Source organism: Neofelis nebulosa, chromosome 5, assembly GCF_028018385.1.
Source record: "Neofelis nebulosa isolate mNeoNeb1 chromosome 5, mNeoNeb1.pri, whole genome shotgun sequence".
NCBI lineage: Eukaryota > Metazoa > Chordata > Mammalia > Carnivora > Felidae > Neofelis > Neofelis nebulosa.
Genome location: NC_080786.1, coordinates 72,998,850 through 73,013,477, shown reverse-complemented (window position 1 = coordinate 73,013,477; position 14,628 = coordinate 72,998,850). Strand labels below are relative to the sequence as shown.

At 35.7% G+C, this 14,628-nt stretch overlaps 1 protein-coding gene across 5 annotated transcripts in view; it reads right to left on the bottom strand.

The window, feature by feature from the left end:
- The window catches only part of FXR1 (FMR1 autosomal homolog 1), a 67,415-nt gene that overhangs the window by 36,558 nt on the left and 16,229 nt on the right, over window positions 1-14,628 (bottom strand). For all 5 annotated transcript variants that reach the window (XM_058730592.1, XM_058730594.1, XM_058730593.1 and 2 more), the window contains exons 2-3: window positions 10,444-10,496; window positions 8,738-8,831 (exon numbers count right to left, since the gene is read on the bottom strand). In XM_058730592.1, coding sequence (XP_058586575.1) covers window positions 8,738-8,831; window positions 10,444-10,496 — 147 coding nt within the window. The remainder of the gene's footprint in view (window positions 1-8,737; window positions 8,832-10,443; window positions 10,497-14,628) is intronic.

Here is a 14,628-nt window from a genome sequence, read left to right as displayed (position 1 = left end):
ACAAGACTGGGGACCATTCTGTTTTTCTAAAAGGACATGTGACCATATTCCATATTCTTTCATCTTTTGTTTGCACACCAAAATGTACACCATACAATTCATAAATGGACAAATGCCAAAACAGCTGTGCATGCAAAGATAACTAGAAAGAAACAGATGATGAAGACATGAAAAAATTCAATGGATTAGTCAATGCAATTGGTTAAATATGAAAATGGTATAACTGTAGCACAAAAATGACTATGGTCTGTTCAATAATTTTAGAAGCTACTAAAAGTTCCAAAATATTCTTAGAGTATTGGATTCTGATAATTATAATTATATAATTATAATTATAATTCAAGTATAAGATGAACTAGAATGAAATGATAAACCAGAACTTACTAGATGTGTTTTAAATTTGACATTAGTATCTGTAAGATGAATTTATTCTGGGTTTATATGCATGAGCTGATGAGCAATAGGGACCTGTTCTCACTTTAGGTAGATGTATTATCAAAACAAAAAAATACGAAATAAAAAGCTGAATTTACTGGGGTGCGTGGATGGCTCAGTCGGATGAGTGTCTGATTTCAGCTCAGGGCATGATCTCACCGCTCCTGAATTCAAGCCCTGCATCGGGTTCTGTGCTGACTGCTCAGAGCCTGGAGACTCCTTCAGATTCTGTGTCTCCAGTTCTCTCTGCCTCTCCCCCGCGCGCTCTCTCGTGCTCTCTCTCTCAAGTAAATAAACATAAAAAAAAAAGTTGAATTTGCTATCTTTTAAATGCTCATTAAAATCCTTAATGTTGATTTTCAGCATCCTTTTATTAACTTCTGTGAAATTATATGTGAAATGACTTAAAAAAAAAAAATTGTTTTAATGGCCCACTGGACCCAAATGGAAGTGATGACCATTTTCCCAAAAACGCTGCAGATTACAAGAAAACCCTAAGAACCAGAGGGAAAGTGTACATGCCAAGTACTATCTCGGAAAGGCAGTTCAGCTAAGCAGACTGGAGTATCTCTTGGTGATCTAGTGAATGGGTGCCTCAAAAGTTTGCTGACAAAAATAGGTCTTTAATCTACCTAATCCCCTTGTTCTAATTCTGTTTTCACCAAAACACAATCTTCTAGGAATCTGGCTTCCTATTTGAGTTTACCTCCAAAAGAGAGAATAAACCATTCTGAACTGCCTTGAGGCTTTATCTCTCATGAACATTAAAATGCTGGATTCCATTCCATACTTAACATCTACCTCTGTAAGCTTCATTAGTAAGTTTACCGCTGAAAGACAAAGCCACTCACTCACATAAAGCCAACTAAATCCAAGTCCCTGAAGCTTGAATCAAACAGTATGAATTTGGCTCCACCTGAGTGCAGTGGGTCAAATCACATTCTTTATAAAATGAAGAGTGTATTCCATACAATAAAAAAATCACTTTATTGACCCAGCATTGTTATTGTGACCTACTATACTATGTCTCAGATGTTGACTACTATATTTATGACTACATCATTGGAGTAGAAGCACCTCATAGAAATTCCCTTTATTCAGACTTTAAATTTCCAAACTATTCCAAGGGAGCAAATCACACTCTCAAGCGATGGCCCTCATTGGTTTTAATATTCTCTTTCTTCAAATCCAAGGAAGATCTTTAAAAAAAAAAAAAAAAAAAAAAAGCAGATCAAAAAGCACCTGTGACAGACCTAAACACACAACAGTACTCAAGCTGAAAAAGTCCAGTTTCATGTAGTCGAGGACAGAATATGAAGACTCAAATTCCAAAAATCTATTTCACGGTTCTTGCTACCAAACAACTCCAAGTCAAACCTTATTACAAAATGGTCTCCAAATTCTAGCACACTACCAAACTATTACTTAAATGGAATTCAGTCTGGATCCTAACGTAATCAACTGTTCATTCAAGATAATAACATTCAACTATCCCTTTCAAAGTCACAACCAAATAAAGATAATATGAACACCAGAAATAAAGAATGTTTATTAATTTCACCGAATTATAAAGAAAATTTCTAAATAATATTAACCATTAAACTGAATATTTAATCACAGCAGCTGGTTTTATAACTGAGATATATTTGTTGAGTACTATTCCTCTGTATCCGCTATCTCATTACAATCATAATCTATTATGAAAAAATGGAATATGTACCTTAGAAAAACAAGCTTAACATCTAGAACACACTAATGTGACTTATCTACCTATACAATAGTATTTTCTCATCTGTGTATGTTGCTGATACTTTTAACAAATGAGTTTCTTAAGTCTTGGAAAATATCCATTTCCCACATAATAAAGATGAGTATGTTCACCTCTTCTTTAAGAAGCACATTTAAGAACACTTCCCAAGCACTAAGACTAACAAGAGACTTGGTATTTTAAGAAAGACTACCAATAGGTAAAACTTTCAGACTGGTTCCAAGAATCAAACGGAGACATTTTTTAAAGGTACAACGGAGGGGTGCCTGGATGGCTCAGTCAGTTAACCTTCCGTTAAGTCAGTCCAACTTCGGCTCAGGTCATGATCTCACTGTTCATGGGATCAAGCCCCACGCTGGGCTCTGTGCTGACAGCTCAGAGCCTAGAGCCTGGAGCCTGCTTCAGATTCTGTGTCTGTCTCTCTGTCTCTCTGTCCCTCCCTGGCTCTTGCTATCTCTCCCAAAAATAAACATTAAAAAAATATTGTTTTAAATAAAGGTACAATGGAAACTACACATATCTTGCATCTTTTGTATAAGTCATATGCTTATTTTTTTAAATTGTTTTACATTTTTATTTATCTTTGAGAGGGAGAGAGAGAGAGAACGTGCACACATGCAAGAAAGGGGGAGGGGCAAAGAGAGAGGGAGAATCTGGAGCAGGCTCCACACTGTCAGAACAGAGCTTGATATAGGGCTTAAACTCACAAACTGTGAGATCATGGCCTGAGCTGAAATCAAGAGTCAGATGCTTAACCAATTGAGACACATAGGCACCCCTAAAATACTGAATTTAAAAAATTTTAAGGTAAGGGAGTGTCCTATCTCAAAGTATTCTTATTACCTTTACCTACTTTCTCTCAAGGCCTCTATCCCAACATTTATTAAAGTATTAACAAAGCCTGACAATCTGCCATAAAATGAGAGAAAAGTCCTATGCTGCAAGAACAAAAATGTGCGAATTCTTATCTCAAACAAAAAGCATCACAATTCAAAAGAAAGAAAGAAAGAAAGAAAGAAAGAAAGAAAGAAAGAAAGAAAGAAAGAAAGGTTTTTTAATCAAATATGTTAAACCCAAGAAGAAAACTTTAAAAACCTTGTAAAATGACACACTAGCCTCAGATGTCAGACTTTCTATGTAATGTGTTTGTGTGAGCTCACGTATTAACTTACTGAACAAGGCAGGTATCTATAATAAAGACAAAACTTCACATGTAAAATCACCAGGGGAAAAACATTTTCTACTGCACTTCGGTTATCTCACATTATATAGCCATCTTAAGAAATTCTAAAAAAAAATCTTTGTTTTCTCATTACCTCCAACTTCACAAGCTGAGCATTTTCTTAGCAATCTTAAGTCAGCAAAATCAAACAAGCAAACAAATGATGAAAAATTTAATTGTATTAAATGTTGTAAGGATTTTAAAACCTATGTCACAGCTTCTTAAAAGTCAAAGAAAGTGACAAAGAGGGCTTAAAAATAAAGCTTGGAATTTTAGACCTCTCAAAATCATCTCTCTATTATAAATCATATAGTGTTTTCTTGACAACACTGGACCAATGACATTAATTTACGTTCTCTAATTCCATGTCAGCCTCAGGTTGACTGGAAAGGTAAATCCTCAAGTAACAGAAATATTTTAGAGTAAATCATATGAAATTGTCAATATTCAGCCATTCCTGACTGACAAGAATGAAAATTTCAGATGGCTGAACTTTAAACAAATGCCTGAAAAGTTCCACAAAAAGCTCTCTCCTGGATCATTTTTGTTCTAATTCATTACTGACAGCCAAATCAAAGTGATCTTTTCCTTCTGCAAAAAGGAAAGGTTCCCAAAGGTGCAAAAGAACAGGAGTTGCAAGTCTGGCACAAAACTGACAACACCCTGTGAATACAGCATAATTAACATATTAGAGAATAACGCTTAAGACAAAAACTGAAACTGGTTCTCAGCTTCCCAACCTTCAGGCTATACGACCCAGGAAAGATTTAATAAAGTATTCACAGCATTTAGAAGAGGCCCTAAAGAGGCTGTTATGTCAAACTGAGATAATCTGTTTAAAAAACCAATTATTCATATATTACAAATGTTAGTGCTATACAAGCATCAGCTATTATTACTGCTTTATGATATGTGACTAGCAGAAACAGTGGCTGATGATTTAAATATATCAATATACTAAAATATACTGTGTACTAAGTTAGATTAAAAACCTAAACACTCCTTAATAAAAAAAAAAGAACAGACCATACCTGTAGAAATACTAAAAGGAGTATCTTGAAGGCCACACCAAAAAAAAATTGGCAGATTGGAATAAATTATAACTTTGTGGCAAAAGGCATTAAATACGCTTTTTAACTGACTGGGAGAAAGTACAATATATAACACAAAAATGGGGTATAGCTCAGGGGTAGAGCATTTGACTGCACATATAACACAAAAACCTACATAAAATACAAAAATGTTCTATTATCAAAATCTACACGGACAAAAAAACTCACACAATTCATAGAACAAAGGGCTAAAAGCCAATAAACTAACTTAAAAGAAGCTCCATATCACTAGTGATCAAACAAATGAACACTCAGAAGACATCCCCTTCCTGTTATCAGGTTTATAAAACTTTACAATTAATAACAACCCAGCCAGCCAATCTATGAGGAAACAAACACCTTTATGTGTTAGCCAATGTGTAAGTGGTAAATCAAAATGCATTTTGGAGGACAAAATTGGTACATTTTGGTACCATCAAAATTTGAAATATACATGCCTCCAATTTAGCAATTTCAATGTCTTCTAATTATGATACACCTATCTTAATAAATATGATGGGGTGCTTAGAAAGAATGAGGTAAATCTGTATATGCAGACATGAAAAGGTCCAATTACATCCTAACTGAACACAGAAATCACAAATATAATGTACTCCCAATTTCTCTAACTTAAAATAAAACATTATTTATAAATGCAAATAAAAAAGCTGAAGAGAAACACAACTCTGGTAAATGATAATTAAGATATGGTGAACAGACAAGCACACCCACACTAAGAGGGAAGGTCTGCTTTTCACTTTATATAATTCTGTATCATTTCATTTCTTATATTACACTTTACTTAAATTTAAATTAAAAATAGAACTATCTTACAACCTACTAATCACACCACTGGATATTTACCTAAAAAATACAAAAACACCAATTTGAAGGGATACATGCACCCTTATGTTGACTGCAGCATTATTTACAATATTCAAACTATGGAAGCATCAAAATGTGCATCAGACCAAATGTGCATCAACTGATGAATAAAGAAGATGTAGTACACATACACAGAACATATACAATGGAATACAATTCAGCCACAAAAAGAATGAAATCTTGCCATTTACAGTGACATGGACGAAGGTAAAGGGTATAACATTAAGCAAAATAAGCCAGTCAGAGAAAGACAAATGCCATATCATTTCACTCATATGTGGAATAAAACAAAAGAAAGAAAAAAAAAGGAAGATAAACCAAAATACAAATTCTTATAGAGAACACATGGTTACCAGAGGGGATGGGTGAAATAGGTGAAAGGAATAAAGAGTACACTCATCTTGATGAGCACTGAGTAATACATGGAACTATTCAATCACTATATTGTACAACTAAACTAATGTAACACTGTATGTTAACTACACTAAAATTAAAATTTTTTTAATTAAAAATTAAAAAAAAAAAAACAGTGGAGTTTTCAAAAAATTGGTTCAAAATATAAAGCACCAATAACCACAATTCCTAAACATTCCAGGTCATGTAGACAGATTCCTAAATAATGATAGCAAAAAAAAAAAAAGGGGGGGGGGAGCCAACAAATCCATGGGTAGAGTATCAATTTTAACTTTATTTAAATTTTCGAATTTTTCAAAAGTGGAAAAAATGACAAGAACATCTTAATTTCAGATGAGTCTCACAATTTAAGGAGCAAATTTCACCAACTGAACCATAAAACACAATGTGAAATAAAATACTCTGCAATCATCAATTTCCAATTCATTCCATCTCTTACACCAGTATTTTGTATACTGCTGGGGAGGCAAGCCAAAAAGATGTCCAGGAACCGGATAGGAACTTCTAAGTCTGAGACAGGGGAAAGCCCAATGTAACAACATTGTGAGCACACCACCAAGTTTTTCCTTAAATCTGAGCCTTTACACTATCAATGAGTATCTGACCAACAATTTAAAAAGTATGAAAAGCATTAATCTCAGAATCAACCACCACACATTCCTAATTCTAGAACATTTCGAAAAATGAAGTCATTCCTTGCTTTTCCTGACTAATTACCAGAATTCCAGAAGGAAGAACTTCTAAAACAGAAATAAAATTTGAAAACTGAAAATAAATCAAGCTCTTTTACCATCCCTACAGAAAGAAATTAATTAGGAAAGGATATAGTATTGAGAAAAACATTTTTTCACGGAAGTCCAAGAGAACAGGTACAGTAGTAATTAGCATCACCACTACCAGTTCATAGTACTACCCACCAGTAACCTACTTCACATTCCTTAATTTTTAGCAATCACTTTGCCACTTTGTTTCCCTGTGTCTTCCCATACCATCTATGACATTTCCCTAAAGGACACAAATACACACACCAAGACTACAGTTACAGATCTCCTTATAAAAAAGTTCTTAGTACCCACTTTTGGTGGAAGTGAACTATAAAAGAAAAAAGTGAGTAAAGTGAAACCTATACCATTATACCATTAGGGAGCAGGCTCATGGTGCCCAGACACAATTAAGTTACAACATGCCTTGATTTACCAAAAACAAGAGTGCCCCCATGAACTTAGAGCAAGTAATTAAAATCTAGGTTGAATATTAGAATGGAAATGCTTTCAGGCTGTCAGGAGTGCCATAATTCTTTGGTTTCCTGGTATATAACACCTACGGTTAATGGGAACTCAAAATTTACCATTAAAAATTACAGGAAAGGGGCGCCTGGGTGGCTCAGTCGGTTAAGCATCCGACTTCAGCTCAGGTCACGATCTCACGGTCGGTGAGTTCGAGCCCCGCCGTCGGGCTCTGGGCTGATGGCTCAGAGCCTGGAGCCTGCTTCCAATTCTGTGTCTCCCTCTCTCTCTGCCCCTCCCCCGTTCATGCTCTGTCTCGGTCTCAAAAATAAATAAACGTTAAAAAAAAATTTTTTTTTAAAATTGCAGGAAAAAAAGGCAAATAACTAAATGAATTCATGTGCAAAGTGCTCAGACCATTGTCTGGCACAGAGTAGGTACTGGTAAGTGCTTATAAAAACATTTAGACAGCTATTTCATCTGTATAGGTTCTCCTATACCGCTGGTTTCCCTACCCCCGCCCTACATAAACTAGGTACAAAGGAAACCTGAAAATTCTTTCAGTATTATCAAACCAACTCCCTGTGAGAAATATATTCAGCGTATTAGAGCACTTGAAGGAATTATGTCAATTCCTTGAAAATCACAAATTTCTATCTCCAACAAACTCATAACACCTCTATTTGACAAGTATTTCCAAGTTTCATTTTACATAACATCAGGCATATTAACCAACACTAACATACTTAAGACAGACATCTAAAATCTACTAAGTGTAAAAAAAAAAAAAAAAAAAAAAAAAAAAGCTATATACAAAGAAGCAATACTATATGATCTCACTTTTATTTTTAAGAATAGGTGAGAGCAAGGGGCGCCTGGGTGGCTCAGTCAGTTGAGCGTCCGACTTCAGCTCGGGTCATGATCTCACAGCCTGTGAGTTCAAGCCCCGCGTCGAGCCCAGTGCTGACTGCTCAGAGCCTGGAGCCTGTTTCAGATTCTTTGTCTCCCTCTCTCTGACCCTCCCCCGTTCATGCTCTGTCCCTCTCTGTCTCAAAAATAAATAAACGTTATATAAAAAAAAAAAAAAAAAAAAAAAAAAGAATAGGTGAGAGCGAGCCTGGGAATGACAAAAATGGTTAACAGCAGTTTTGTTCTCTCAGCAGCAATTCCTGTTTAGTCCTTTGTGTTTTTCTGTACTTTTAAAATTTTCTGGACATTTCTAAAATATTCAACAAGGCAATATGCTAAATATAATATTTCACAGTTACGTATCAACGATATCAACGTTCACCATATTAAAGGATACCTATTACAAAGACACTAAAAAAAAAAGCACAAGAGAATTTTCAAGTAATTAGCAAAAAGAAGGAAAACAGCAACCAACACCACACAGTTGTGTCAGATTTTATACAAACCAATACAAAGGTACTACCATGTTTAATTCCCAAATTATTTTCATTTTAGTGGTAAAAAAAAATTAATCAAGGCCACAAAGGTAAAAATGGTAAAGCTGAGACAATGAATCCCTGTTCTGGTTCCAAAACTCAAGCACTACTATATTACACAGCCAATTAACAATACAAAGAATAGAGAAGAGGAATTATATTTATTCTCTATCAGCTAAAGAGACTTTCCTACAAGGATATTTAAAACAAAACAAAAAAAAGCACAAGAAAATAAAACTTAAAATACGTACCTCTACTTCATCTCCTTCACTAATTTCTTTTTTTATATCAGGCGGTGGTGGTAATCTAACTTCATTAAATGGAACCTGGCGTTCTGGCTGCCAGCTGAAGGATCAGAAAAATAATTAACAATTTTAGAATAGATTATTCTATAAGCCCCTAATATGGAAACTATACAGTCTATGCTTAGAGGTGTATATTTTTCAAGTTAATCATTTAGCTTTCCCTAAGGAAAAACAAGCTTCGTTCATATTATTTTTCCAAGTAATGAGTTTGTTGAGGTAAAACAGACTTTGCAAGACTGTTGATGAAGTTTCTAAATTAACATTAGTAGTAATTATGTATCACCATCCAAATTACTCATCCTAAGGGAATACATACGTTATCCTAAAAATGAAATAGGCTAAGTTCATAGTAGTAATTTAGACTCCAAATAATGTCACATCTACACTGCTGCCAATAAACGGCAGTGCAATCAACTTCTCTCAATTTTACAAGTAAATGATCTATCAAGGAACAGAATTTCAGAGATTATAAAATATTAGCTGCATAATGTGTACATGTTCACAGAAACACAGAAAATTACTCAATTATTTTGCATGCCTGAATTATAAAAGATTTTCCTACACAGAATTTATGTTTTCTGCAATGAATTCATACAACAATCTTAAAACCTGGGAAAAGTTTACTTTCAATCTTTGTAGCAAATACTGTATTAGAACAAATTTAGGAGGTGCCTGGGTGGCTCAATCCGTTAAGTGTCTGAGTCTTGATTTCTGCTCAGGTCATGATCTCACAGTTCATTAGATCAACCCCCAGGCTGAGGGAGTGGAGCCTGCTTGGGATTCTCGCTTTCCCCCCTCTCTCTGCCCCTCTGACTTGCACACATGCACGTGTGCTCTCTCAAACTAAAAATTTAGCTGTTGCTTAACTCACATTTTTTGTGTGGATCTTCCTACTCTAAGTTCTAATAGGTCATTCATATGCCTGGGAGGTACATCAGCACATGAATTCCTATAGCTTCCAGGTGCAAATGCTGTGCAAAACATCAGGAGATAAGGAATATTTTTGAGTGCTTTCTTTTCACCATTACAGTCTAAATGGCAGCTGCTAAAGGCAGAAATCATTCCAACATTTGTTTCTACATGAAAACAGCTGCTGGGCAGCTACCTTTTAAAAAGTGGAAGTTGAAGATTTCTTTTCTGACCTTTAATTATACAATGCTTCTTTATAGCTCTTCCTAACCAAGTTTTAAAACTACATGACCTAGATCTTACAACAGTTATAAAACTGATTATTACTCCTTATTAATATCCAGCTTAAATTAAAAGCAGCCCAATACTCAACTCTGACTACTAGTAGCCATGTGAAAGGCCTTCTACATCATTTCAACATTCTTGGATTTTAAGAATTAAGCACTGCATAATCCCATTTGTGCCACCTATTTTTACAAAAAATACTGATTCCTGTTCACCTATGTTTTGGAAAAAAAAAAGAAAGTCATGAAAAAGTGACAAGTACATTGTGGGCAGAAAAATGGTGAAAAGTCATCAAAACTAGAATTACTTGAACTGATAAGATGATCAAACAACCAAAGATCCCCACCCAAGAGCAAAATCACTTTCACTGGCAACAGGAATATCCAAAAGCAAACACCAATTTAGCACAACCAATCGTTAAAATCAAGGTCTGTATCGATTTAAAAAAAATAACTTACTTGTTCTCAAAAACAACTGTGAGGGAGTCTTCATGAACATCTTTGATAAATCCCTGTGAAAAACAAAAACATTATCAAAAGCATATCAATATTCAATCAAAGGTTATACTGGGGTGCCTTGCTGGCTCTGTCAGTAGAGCATGTGACTCTTGATCTCAGGGTCATGAGTTCAAGCCCCATTTGGGGCACAGAATGGAATTATGAGAATTTAAAACATTTAATAGTCACCATAGTACTTGGTGAAATTATGATTATAAATACTAAATTATAATCAACTGTTAGTAAAAAGCATGACTTCATTCTGAATACTAACCTTCCATTAATTGAATCTCATTTTTTCCTAACTTCCCATCTTCCTTCACTTAAAAAAAAAGGGGGGGGCTACAGTAAATACATTGTTGCAAAACCATTTGGGGATGAATATAAAGATTCTCAATAAAAATCAGGGGTCATTTTCTAGTTGAGTATTTTTAATCTATCGTCATCTGACTGATGCAACTGAAAGAAACTGTCAGAGGACATTCAAGAGAGCAAAGGACTTAGGTGTAGAATAATGGTTCAAGTGCTTGCTCCACGACTGTACACCTTGGGAAAGCAGTCCTTGGCACTTGTATGATTACAACTGACATTAAATGATACTTTATATTACTGTCACACAGAACTGCAAAGTTCTCAGCCTTAGTCAAATGCTTACACACACACTTTGAACCACAAGATATTCAGTAAATAATTTTCTAAAACATTTTTATCACACTAAACTCCATAATGTCCACTAAAAACTAGCTAAATAAAGAACACACTTGCAGTATCTGCTTAAAACAAAGCAGGAATGAACATATCCTGTTGACCTCATCTTCCTCCCAAAGTCCATTAAATAGCACTAAAGGAATTTTAAGACATAAACTGACACAAGAATAAAGACAATAAAGAGAAAACATTACAACAAAACTTTAGAAATTTACAAAACAGAAGAGTAAATGTCAGTTATTTAAAAAACAAACCAACAATTACTAACATTGAATACTTACTACATCAGACATAATTCTAAGCAAATTAGCAAACCCAACACTGAAACAAACTGGCAGTGGAAAAACCGAAAAGCAAGATCAGTACTACAGAAAACTTTTGGAACTACAGAAATTCTTAAAAAAGGAGAGAGTAACAGATGTGGCTTAATACAAAAACATTTTCCTTAATAATGCAGACTCACCAATCACAGAATGTAGGTAACTAATAAATCTAAGGTCAGTGCACTCTTCTCACGTTTGCTACTCAATTAACTGCATCATTTTGTATTTGGCCCTGATTCTCACTCCAGCTTCAAATGTCTATTACCTGCTTTGTTTGTGTACTTTGGGACATTTCAATGCAAATATCCTCATATGAGGCCTAAAATTCAGAATACATTCCTTTTAAGAGTGTTATAGAAGCTCCAGCCATGCAATTCTGGAGATCTTTTTATTCCTTTCTTCCTCAAAGTTAAAAATTAAGAGCTAGGGGCGCCTGGGTGGCTCAGTCGGTTAAGCATCCGACTTTGGCTCAGGTCACGATCTCACAGTCTGAGTTCAAGCCCCACATCGGGTTCTGTGATGACAGCGCAGAGCCTGGAGCCTGCTTCAGATTCTGTCTCCCTCTCTCTCTGCCCCTCCCCTGCTCACGCTCTCTCTCTCTCTCAAAAATAAACATTAATAAATAAGTAAATAAATAAATAAATATTAAGAGCTAACATTCCACTTCTGATTATCTGACCATGCTATAATGACAGCCTAGCCAGTTTCTTTATTTCTAGTAGGTTCAGCCACACATCCACTTTCAGCAATAATTTTGGTCATCACTTTCATAGTTACATCACCAACAAATTAATACCCATAACATCTGTAAGGAATACTTCAGAAACTGAAAATTTCCAAGTTCACGAATATGACAATAAAACACATCTTGCCATCAGAAATGAGTCCTATTTCCAACTTTCATTCGTTTTCTAGTCCTTCAGAAACCACTTTCAGAGTCTAGAATGTTTCACTAAGTAATCCTTAAGATTTCTGTATAGTTTACACAGTGAATTCGTTCAAATAAGAACTTCAAGCCACTGGGGAAATTCTACCCTTCGTTACAGTAAAAATCTTTTTTTATCCTATCTAAAATTCAATGCTTATTCATCTCTTTCCAGCCCCATCCCCTTTACTTCCATCACCAACACCAGCTTTATTTGGATGCACATTTTCCACAAACTTTAAGAGAAAATACAACTCTAGACACCTATTCTAATTACTTAATACCCCTCAATCATGAGATTAAGCAGATTAAGAATTGGACACCCAGGAGGTACCTGGGTGGCTCAGTCAGTTACATCCTACTCTGGATTTCAGTTCAGGTCACTGATCAGCTCAAGTCACTGATCTCCTGTTTATGAGATTGAGCCCCGAGTCTGGCAAGGAGCCTGCTTGGGATTCTCTCTCTCCCTCTTTCTGTCCCTCCCCTACTGGCTCTCTTTCACTCAAAATAAACCGGTTAAAAAAAAAAGAATTTAAAACCCGGTTCTTAAAATGTATTTGGGCTGTGATGAACAGTTAGGAAACATGTTCTAATCCCCAAATTCTAGATTCTAAGGATAAGGTACCTCTAATGGCCAGATCTCTATGAAACTTTGTCCATTTAATTCAGGACTCAGTCCACACTCCTGAAATTATTTCTGTACATTCAAAGTCACCAGAATGATGATGCTAGGTCCCTATACACTCAAGACCCAAAATGGCAGGGTTGGGTCTTTGCCAAAATCTTGGGAGTCAGGGGACACTGAATTACAAAGGTCACATTTCTCTGCACAAAGCAGTAGGGGGCTTTATGACTAAGTCTTCACAACTTCTGTCCACCTTGTATTCTAGTCCAACCTTTGGGGATTTGTTTCTCTCTTCCTATTCACTATTCATCTGGCCCAGAACCCATATTTCTCAGAACAAAACCTTTGAGATTTCTTTCTTTTCTTCCCATAGCTATGCAAACATGGAAGATTCATCATTACAAAACGGTCTCTTTATATGATTATATGTAACACTATTAACTATAATTTAAAATAGCATTAATAAGTAACAAGGCAGTATACCACATCTAAAACGTGATGAAATATCTTTAGGGGCACTTGGGTGGCTCAGTCGGTTAACCGTCCAACTCTTGATTTCAGCTCAGGTCATGATCTGTTTTTGAATTCGAAGCCTATTTCAGGGCACTGTCAGCACAGAGCCTGCCTGGGATTCTCTCTCTCTGCCCCTCCCTTGTTCATGCTTGCTCACTCTCTCACTCTCAAAATAAACTTAAAAAAAAAAAAAAAAAAAAAAAACTTAAAAAAATTAAAAACATATATGTATCTTTAAAATGCTACCCCTGGGGCGCCTGGGTGGCTCAGTCGGTTAAGCGTCCGACTTTGGCTCAGGTCGTGATCTCGCAGTTCGTGAGTTCAAGCCCCGCGTCGGGCTCTGTGCTGACGGCTCAGAGCCTGGAGCCTGCTTCTGATTCTGTGTCTCCCTCTCTCTCTGACCCTCCCCCGTTCATGCTGTCTCAAAAATAAATAAACGTTAAAAAAAAAATAAATAAATAAAAGTAAATTTTTTAAAATAAAATAAAATACTACCCCCAACAAAACAACAAATAGAACATTACATAGTAAAAACCTCAGAATGTCATGAACCATGTATAAAATTGAGATAAGGGACACGATGAACAGCAAGAATCCCAGAGCTATAGAAGAACTGCCTGAAGTGATTTTTCAAAAGTATTTTCAAAAGTATTTTTCAAGGGGCGCCTGGGTGGCGCAGTCGGTTAAGCGTCCGACTTCAGCCAGGTCACGATCTCGCGGTCCGTGAGTTCGAGCCCCGCGTCAGGCTCTGGGCTGATGGCTCGGAGCCTGGAGCCTGTTTCCGATTCTGTGTCTCCCTCTCTCTCTGCCCCTCCCCCGTTCATGCTCTGTCTCTCTCTGTCCAAAAATAAATAAAAAAAAAAAAAAAAAAAAAAAAAAAAAAAAAAAGTATTTTTCAAAAATAATTTTTTCTTTAAATTCAACAATTCAAGCATTAAAGCAAAAAGCAGCTGGAAAATAAAACAGACAAAAAATATTCTAATAGCAGTAGCAATGAAAAAATATAATCTTAGGTATGCCTCCACAGTTAAAACAACATAAATGTACAGGAC